The sequence below is a fragment of the Neurospora tetrasperma genome (assembly GCF_000213175.1).
Source record: "Neurospora tetrasperma FGSC 2508 unplaced genomic scaffold NEUTE1scaffold_1, whole genome shotgun sequence".
In the NCBI taxonomy this organism is placed as follows: Eukaryota; Fungi; Ascomycota; class Sordariomycetes; order Sordariales; family Sordariaceae; genus Neurospora; species Neurospora tetrasperma.
Window position 1 is genome coordinate 2,987,908 of NW_009799099.1, and position 9,803 is coordinate 2,997,710.

The window sequence follows — 9,803 nt, forward strand, 5'->3', positions numbered from 1 at the left end:
AGTTATACTCTATATTTTATAATACTATTAAGCGTACGAGCGAATTAATTAATATAGATTCGGCAATTTTGTACGCTATTAATAGCAATTTTGCTTACCTTATATCCGTACTCTTATTAATTATACTCCTTTAGGATTTAATTCCTAATAGTAGTAATAGAACCTAGTAGGAATAGGATTTTAATACTATTATTAAATTTTATAATATTAAAATTTGGAAGTTGTATATTAAAGAAACGTTTAATTTAATTTCCATAATTACTATTAAGTATAGTAATATAACCTTTAGAAGAGGATATATAGAGGAATTAATTATTGTTAATTAATGTTTTTATAACCGCCTACAGATTTTTTACTATAATATATATCCTAATAATTATATTATTAGAAGTAGCGATATTAATTTTATTAATATTTAGGAAATCTAAAAAATCGCTTAATTAATTAATAAAGTTCGTAAAGCCTTATAATTACCGATTAGAGCTATTCTTATTGTAATTCGTATTAAAATTCCGGCTACTAAAGTAACTCCGAAAAAGATATACAAAATTCCGATTTAGGTTATATAATTGTATTCGGCTACTATTAATAGAAATAATAATAAAAGAAAAGTATATCCAACTTTCGCTAGTACCTTCGCTAATTATAATTAATATTACGCTAATTTTAGTATTGAAATTAATAAAGAATTATATATTAAAATCGAAAAAGTTATTAAAGTATATATAAAGAATAAAGAAGAGTATAAATATTGATTTACTAACTCTTACTCTTTCTTATAGAGTAAATTTATTTACAATATTAAAATTACTTTTAATTTGGCCTTTAATAAAAAAAGTTAGGGAAATATTAATTTTATTAACTATATCCCTTTAAAAATAACCTTACTAATTATCTAGTATTTTAATTATAATATTAGCCTCTCCGAGTAAATTAGTAGTTTATTAGGAAGATTAGGCTACCTTTATTGTACTTAAGTAGCGCTAGTTAAATTAATTTTAAATAAATTTCTAATAATTAAGAAAATAATTGACTATATTATTAAAATTAGTAAGGAACCCGTTATACCTATTAATTTTATTTCTTATAAAGAGATTAAAAATATATTAAAATATACTTCTAATATACAATCTATAGTACTAAAGGTATTAAATATATATTAGAGTTAAATTATATAAAAGATATAGATAGAATTAATAATTCTCCGTACTAAATTTAGAGAAACGTAGGAGTTTTATATTAAACGCTTCCCTCCGACTTCGTTTACTAATAGAAACTATATATTTAATACTATTCCTAGTATTACTATTCCTTATAGCGTTTATTCTAGTAATCTTTTACTACTATATATACCCGGTTTAACTAACTTATTTAATAAGTTCTACTCTATAATAGTTTATTCGGATTCTTACTTCAGTTCTTTACCTACTACCTACTCCCCTCGCTACAATTACCTTCCTAATACTTAAGAGTAGGAGGACTCTCTACTAGGACGTAAATATTCTTATTAAAATATATATTATATAGATAAAAATAAGGAGATAGATAATAAGGAGTTTAATAAACGTTCGGTATATTATAATTATAATTACTAAAGGATTATTACTAGGTTATTAAATTGGGTACTCTATTCGGAGGGTCGTACGCTTTACGTATTTAGTAATTAATTTAAATATAAATTACTAAATAAAAGTTCTAATAAATAATAAAATCTTTTATATATATAGTTAGGTTTAATAATATTTCGTAAATAAGTAAATACTCTTCTCCTTTTGTCAAGGGGGAGATATTATAGGGTATTTTTAGTAGATACCTAAATATTCTATCTTATTATAATAATTATTTATTAGAGTATATAGTTTATTATATAAGAATATTCGTCCCGTCAACCTCTATTAAAGTTAACGGATTATTAATTAATATTATACTAACCTAACGTCTATTTTGCTTATACTTAGTGAAGTCGTATGCGAGGTCCTAGGTTGAGGTTTGCGATAGCTCTTGTCTTTAGCTTCCTTTAATAAGACTATCGTTAATCGTTATATACTATTGCTCTATCCAGTAACTAGTTGCTTACTCTATTATTCTTTATTGTTATTACTTGTAAAGTACAACATCGCGTAATAGGTTAGTACTAACAATTTTCTGGATGGGAAAATGTAATAGAAAAGTCCGTGCGATAACATTTAGCTAGTACGTGCGGAATTTACGTAGGGACCGCCCGCAAAAATCCTTAACACACTAACCGCACTTTTTAGCGTCCCAGCTCGTGTAGGTATATAGAGATTTGGCAACGGGCCGCCAAAGCTATATAGGTAGAGGTACCCACCTAACCCAATTACCCAAGTTGCCTGCCAATTGGCAGCTGTTGCTTCCCGTCACACCTGCAGTAGCAAATAACACGAGAAGACTGCAGTGGACGAAAACACAAACATGCATGAATTCACGGCTCGGGAGAACTTGACAATGTTCACCACCCAAAGCACTGCACGTAGTTCTTTCCCATTGACGACGCATAAAGGAGAAGCATTGGGGAACATGAGAACCAACCTCTATCCCTGAACTCTCACATCTCTCAACATCTTTCCGTTGATAAAATGCTTCTTTCCCATCTTCCCGTCAACCCAGCTCTTCAATAACGGTCTTCGCCTGCAGTGGATCCTTGCAGACAGTGGACGCTTCTCCAGTTCCTGCATTGTCCTGCAATTCAACGCGGAAACATTGGATCACGTAAACAGACCGGGCCTCCACCTTCTGTTGTTTTTCTAGACGGGCCTCGCCGTTTTGGGGAATCATCTTTTCACGGTGCGACCATTAACTAGGCGGCTTTTTACTGAACGATCTTTACGTCTTTGAGGTTGGGTTGTCGAAATATACAACGCCGGCGCAGGCTCCAGGGTCTAGAAGCTCCAAGCACCACGCCGTCGCCATCACCACCCACGGGGCTTTGCGGAGACGCCGTTTGGCGACTGGGTCCGCGACTCTAGGGCGAATAGCATCACCGGATTCCAGCTGAGATCCGGGGCACCCCATGCCCTACAACCAGGGGGAAAGCACCCATCCTCGCCAATTAAACAGTACGGTTCCATGACAGGACCGAGATGAGGTCCCCTGTCCTGGCACTTCCACCACCAAGCAGTTGTTGAAGCTTTCCTCTCTCTCGGGGCTTTCTGGTCCTCTCTTTTTCCGAGTGTAAATGCCCTCGTTCTCCTCCACCGCCGCGCTCCGGTCCGCCCTACCACTTCTCATCACCAGCTCCATCTCGGCCTGCGCCAACGCTCTTTTACTTCGTGATAGCCATCCGTTGAACATCCACACGGCTACCGTCGTCGCCAGAAGAACGACTCGCTTTCCCACCGCAACAATTACAAGCACAGCCCTCCGACAGGCCTTCCGGCAGCTTTGCGATCGACATCGAACCACTCGCACTCCTCGCCGCCCCTGCGCCCCCACCATCACTCCCTATCGTCCACCAAACATCAACACAACAACAGCAACAGCAACAGCAACAGCAACAGCACATTCGTTTATCATTACTGCTACTATCCATCAGAAAGCCAGATATTCAGGGCCAATTCTCAGCAAACTTCGACGGGACGAGAATTCCCTCGTCATGGCACACATAATATCACCTCAGAGCAGCTTTGGTCAGATCACAATGCAGTCGGCCTCTCTTCCCCGCCGAACGTCTTCTTTGCGATCTCGCGCTCGCCGTGGGATAAGTACAGATGAAACCGAGGCTCGACACATACCGGACGAAGCCATTGCCACAGCTCTTGCCCATGCCGACGACCTGACTGAAAACCGCTCTACACGGTCAGCTTCCACAGCGTCCCGAACCACACATCGTCTTTCCCTGACACTTCCGATCGCGCCGCCGAACCCTAATCCCTCGCGACCCATACCGACCTCGACGACCACCGCCTCTTTTCCATCAACCCCTTTAGACACCCCAGCACTAACGTCGCCCGCCGATATCAATGACTTTATCACCGCCATTGCAGCACAGGAGCGCCGTGTCCTGGAGCTCCGCGAAGAGCTTTCTCGTGCCGAGTCGGATTTGGCCAAGCTGAAAAAGCAGTGGGCGACCTATGAAGCTTACAAGAAACGAGGCGAAAGGCCGTTGCGTTCCGTAGGTTTGGTCCCGACTTTCCAAGATGAGGAGGCAACAAAAAGGGCCGTGGAACTCGACAGAAGGAAAGCATTGCTACAAAGCCTACAAAACCAAAATCAACTACTTCCCGAGAATGGGCGCCGTCGTGTTTTTCAAGGAGGACATGCACGCACACTATCATTGCTATCACCTACAAAACCAAGTAGTGACTTCCCTGGACGCGGTGATGGATCAGAAAATAGTCGCAATGTTGCTTTCAGCCCGACATATCGGCCAAAACATCAATCTTGGGCCCCCCAAACCTCTTCACAAACTGTTGGGGTCAAAGGAATTGCCCAGGACCTCAGGATGGGATTGTGGACTTTCATGGAAGATCTGAGGCAAGCTACCGTAGGAGACGAACCCGTCACCGGACAGGGCATGTACATGAGAGGCGCGGACGGCAAGTTGAGTATGATGCCTATGCCGAAGAGCGGCACGGCTTCCTCTAGCCACACGGGAGGGCAAGATGGATTCAGGGCACCCGGTCTGAACACCCCGAGGAACCGATCTTCTACAGCATCCGACTGGGCACCCGCCGTGCCCGTATCACGATCCACCAGCCCTCCAAAGAAAACACAGGATTCGACGGCCGATGAGTCGCTGAAATCTCCGTCGCGACCAGCCCCAGCACTGATGCGATCCAAAACAGATGCATCCAGGTCACCCAAGCGATTTTCTTGGACCCCCCTGACGATGGACTCGGTGGACGACAACGATTGGTCAAACTGGGAACCTACAGGTACTGGAACATCTGCAAGATGGAGTGGAACCACGGTCAACGGCGACATCATTCCATCAACAACCTCCGAAAAGCGAACTGAGAACGACAAATCTGTGTAAGGGCAATCCATTATTTTCTCTTACTCTCTCCCATCCTACATGGGTACCATATCCAGTCGTATGTATACATGTCCCAGTTTGTTTTAACAGGGCCATCAAATCCACCAGAAACACGAGCCAATACATATCACTTCTTCTATGAGTAGTGGATTCATGATTCATATATGGCATATCATATCTTCTTCTGCCACGCAGCACAACATATTCAAAAATTTGAAGGTGTGTCCCATCACACACAATTCCTCCATCCCCTACGACCGGCTAATTTTTTTGCTTCTCGCATAAAGAAGAAGAAACAGAAGTCCTCCAGTTCGGGCAAGCAACTCGTTTCGGCCGCCTCCGGCCACTCTCCTGCACTAGTGACTACGTCGACCAATACCATGCTTGAGGATCCCTCCCCACCCGTCCTCACCAAACTCAGGCCGGACAACTTGAATAAAACAGCCGATTACTGCACAAAGGAGTGGGAGAAGAGGTCGGCGCTGCCATGAATGCACAAGCAGCCTCAGCTCCCGGGCCGCCTATGCCATTGACACCTCGATGTCAAAAAAAGGGCAGGTAATCAGGCCACTGCGACCAATCGAAACGCTTGCCCAAGACCACGACGATCACGACGATGACACGAGAATCTCCCAATTGTTAATATCAAAACGAGTATCGCTTGAGTGTAGCAACAACCAGGGAGGTATATCTACGAGTATGAAGCCGTGTAAACATCATCCAGTATACTTACGACTACAAAACTGCCAATCGAATCTTAATCACGCTCTCGCCTTTCAACCTATTAACGAAATTTACGGAACCGGAGCTGGGACAAGACTCGTTGGACTGATTGAAGTAAGGATCGTGAACCACCACGACTGCCACCAACAAAACATCCCGAAGGATACAAACCCATGCTCATGCTCGCGATTCACGTTCCAACCAATTCGAAAACAGTCATAGCCGGGCGGAACCCGGCAGTTTTGCCCCAGGAAGAAAGAAACAGCAAGGAGGAAGGGGGAAAGGGTACACAGCAGAGCCTCGGGGCCGGTGGGGAGGGAAGCGCGGCGGGCGACAGACTCAGTATCAACCCAGTAATTGGGTTGGGATCCGACCAAAGTTCGCCAGATCGGATGGCAACCATGATATTAGATTTGTTGTGTTGGGAATATCTGGATGTAGGAGGATGGATGAAATGTGAATCTCCATGTTGCTATCTATCTTATCTCGGTCTCTGCGCGCCCGAATTTCTTGTATCACCACCGCTGCCTAGATACTGCAACGATGGATATGACGAGCACATAGAATGAGATCAATAACGATGTTGACGAGTGCAACATCACTCACTTACTCAGCCCAGAGACTGCTCGAGCCCTTTAACTACCGTGATTAGAGAGGGCTATATACAGGGTTGAATCAAGTCAGAAGGGGCAAGCAAGGGTATATACATACAATCAAGTGATTCAAGCACGGTTGCTAGAGCTGAGCAAGTCGAAAACTCGTCCAAGAGGAATTAATAGCATGGTGTTCGAAAACGAGGGTCCCGCGACAAGTGAGCAACGTTCACAACACTACTTCAACGGCGACGACGAACTAATAGTGAACAAAACAAAATCAACTAAAACAGTCTTTCATCATCATCACCCTCATAAACCGGTTTCATGTACACCCTCCTCCCGTTTCAATAAACCCCCAGACAGACAGTCCATGCATCATGCTTGCTTCTTGCTTCCATCTATGCTAACTCGACTACTGTATATCCCGGCGCTCGTTTACTCATCAATGACAGACGCGAACTTGTCCAGCATCTGCTGCTGTATCGCCTCGTACTATAGCACACATAAGTGGTTAGCCTTATACCATTTGACAAACGTCGAGAAACAAGGGCTTAGAAAAGAGATATACATACCTTCTTGCAAATCTTCTCTTGTCCTTCACTAGGGACCTCGAACTTGAGACTCTTCAACTGGGCTTGCAGATCCTGGGTGGCCTCGCGCACCTTGTTCCAGTTCTGGCCCTGAGCAATTGCCTTTTGTGCCTCGTCGTGGAATCCCATCATGAGCTTCATCATCCACTCCGTCTTCCAAATAGGACAGAACTGGTCGTAGTCTGAGTAGCCGTTTTGCTGGAGGAAGTCCTCCTTGATGAGCGTTGCCATGTCGAGCGTAATCTTGTCGGGATCCGAGAGCGCCGACTTGCCAACCAGCTGGACGACCTGGTCGAGTTCTTCGCTGTCGGAAAGGAGCTGGCGGATGCGGTCGCGGAGGCGGGGGAAGTCGGGGTACTCCCTCTCATACCACTTGTCGAGAATGGTGAGGTACTTGCTGTAACTGACGGAGGTGTTGATGGACGGGAAGTGCTTGCGCTGTGCAAGCTTCTTGTCGAGACCCCAGAAGACCTGCACGATACCGAGGGTGGCAGAAGTGACGGGATCAGAGAAATCACCACCGGGGGGAGAGACAGCACCAACGATGCTAACACTACCCTCGCGCGGCGGGCTACCAAGAGCTTGGACCTTGCCGGCGCGTTCGTAGAAGGAGGCGAGCTTGGCACCAAGGTAAGCGGGGAAACCCTGATCAGCCGGCATTTCTCCTAGACGACCCGAAATTTCTCTGAGCGCCTCAGCCCAACGGGACGAAGAGTCAGCCATCATGGCGACGTTCATGCCCTGATCTCTGAAGTACTCGGCGACTGTGATACCCGTGTAGATGGAGGCCTCACGAGCGGCGACGGGCATGTTGGAGGTGTTGGCGATGAGGGTCGTGCGCTTCATGATGGGCTCCTTACGGCCGTCGACCTCGATAGACAGCTCGGGGAAATCCTTCAAGACTTCAGCCATCTCGTTACCGCGCTCACCACAACCGACGTATACGATAACGTCACTGTTGGAGAACTTGGAGACGGACTGAGAAATGACAGTCTTGCCGCAGCCGAAAGCACCAGGAATAGCAACAGTACCACCCTGGACCGAGGGGAAGAGAGCGTCGAGCACACGCTGGCCGACAAGGAAAGGCTGGTTGGCAGAATGCTTCTCGGCCGCAGGGCGCGGTACACGGACAGGCCAGGTCTGCATCATGGGATATTCGGTCTTCTTGCCATCGAACTCGACCTCGAGGATCTTCTCCTCAACGGTGTACTCGCCCTTCTCGGCGATCCTAGTGATGGTACCACGGGCCCGGGGAGGGAGGAGAATCTTGTGGACAGAGATAAACGAGTTCTCGTAGACAGTACCCCAGACGTCACCACCCGCGATGTGATCGCCAACCTTCATGGTCGGTGTGAACTCCCATTTCTTCTTGCGGTCCAGCGCAGGGGTGGCAATACCGCGGGGAATGTAAATGCTGTTGGAAGCCTCGGCAATCTTCTCGAGGGGGCGCTGAATGCCATCGTAAATGTTGTTTAGGAGACCAGGGCCGAGTTCGACAGAGAGAGGCTTGCCGGTCCGTCGTACGGGATCGCCAACCATGACACCAGCTATCGAGGGACTGGTTAGCCATCTAGTGCAAGGATGGAGTGACTCGAGATTGTCAGCCTTACCCGTCTCTTCGTATACTTGAATTGTTGCTTGGTCGCCATTGATACGAATGACTTCACCAACTAGTTGATCGTGGCCGACTTTAACCTAATTCCAGTCTCAGCTCAGGCACCCCACTAGTGGCCAAGGACAACTGTATAACCATACCAACTCATACATAGCAACACCAATCATGTCCTCGGCGACAACGACGGGGCTTTGGGCCTATGGGTTAGCGAGCTGGTCGAGAGACATGGAGGTGGGTTGTGATGGGGAACGCACCCGGACACCGAGTAGATCTTGCCTGCGAGCTATTAGTAAATCATGAACCTTACGTCTAGTTTAGCAGTTGCACGAAATCGCAAACTGAACACTTACCGGTATGGATGCCATCAACCTCGGCGCCATTTTGTTGCTATTCAGAGGCCATGTCAGCAGGCAAAGCCGTAGATGAGGTCAAATAGAAGATATGCGATGGTGTGGTGGTGGTTTGCAACATGAAGCAACGCGTTGTCGAGAAGCGGGGGATGATGGGGCGAGGCTTACGGGAGCCATCTTGGGCGAAAGGGCAATTGGCGCGGAGGTAGGTTTCAGAGGAGGTCGAGGAGAATCCGAGGTAAGAATGACTGTAGGTATATGTTTATGCGCGGGTCGCTCGGGTGATGGGCGGGCAGGCGTATCGAGCTGCAATGTGGGTGTTGAGGGATTCGAGGACGGTTTGGTTGGTGATGGTGGCAGTGAGAGGTTGGAAGCTTGGTCAAGCAGAGCCGTTGAATTTGGGATGGTGGTGACGAGGTAAGGCACCCCAGGCCGCAGCCGCAGCCGCCCGCCGCAGTGGGAGGACAGCGGCAGCTGCTCCCCATTTTCCTACCTCTACCTACTACTATGTAGCCCACGGCAGCTTACCTACCTCTAGGTACCTATCCCCATCAGGTCGCTCTCCAGCCATGACCCCGCCGATCCCATCACTTGTGGAGGCTGCTCCCACTGTGCTCTCCCCTGCTACAAACTCCTGCAAGTAGCCCCTAGCATTGCTTCTGTCATTCCCACTCGCCCAGAGCTTTCCTAGGGTTAGGGTAAGTAATCTGGTTTGGACAGAGCTCAGGTACGGTGGTGGTAGAGGTATTGTGAGGTTGACCCGAGGTCGGCAAATTGGTAAAGGAATTTCGGAACAAGTCTCGTCACACAGATGTTTCGTTTTATCGCGACATGGCAAACAGCCTCCGGGGCAATGACGCATTTGAAAGATGACGGGTTGAAGTAAACAAGCTCCCCCTGTTGTCGTGAGGACCCCTGTTCAGCCAAGTAAAA

The 9,803-nt window shown here is 46.4% G+C and overlaps 2 protein-coding genes across 2 annotated transcripts; one reads left to right on the forward strand and one right to left on the reverse strand.

Moving 5' to 3' along the window:
• Positions 1-3,196: 3,196 nt before the first annotated feature.
• On the forward strand, positions 3,197-6,330 carry NEUTE1DRAFT_76418 (uncharacterized protein; the record flags this gene model as incomplete). Its single annotated transcript, XM_009849752.1, has 2 exons — positions 3,197-4,992; positions 5,307-6,330. The coding sequence occupies 2 exons, from the start codon at positions 3,197-3,199 to the stop codon at positions 5,485-5,487; spliced, it is 1,977 nt and encodes a 658-aa protein (XP_009848054.1).
• A 151-nt stretch (positions 6,331-6,481) lies between these two features.
• Positions 6,482-9,216, reverse strand: NEUTE1DRAFT_115912 (H+-transporting ATPase, vacuolar, 67K chain; the record flags this gene model as incomplete). Its single annotated transcript, XM_009849753.1, has 7 exons — positions 6,482-6,807; positions 6,888-8,452; positions 8,516-8,600; positions 8,661-8,709; positions 8,775-8,796; positions 8,871-8,907; positions 9,039-9,216. 7 exons carry the CDS (start codon positions 9,045-9,047, stop codon positions 6,751-6,753), a joined length of 1,824 nt encoding a protein of 607 aa, XP_009848055.1.
• Between the last annotated feature and the right edge of the window lie 587 nt (positions 9,217-9,803).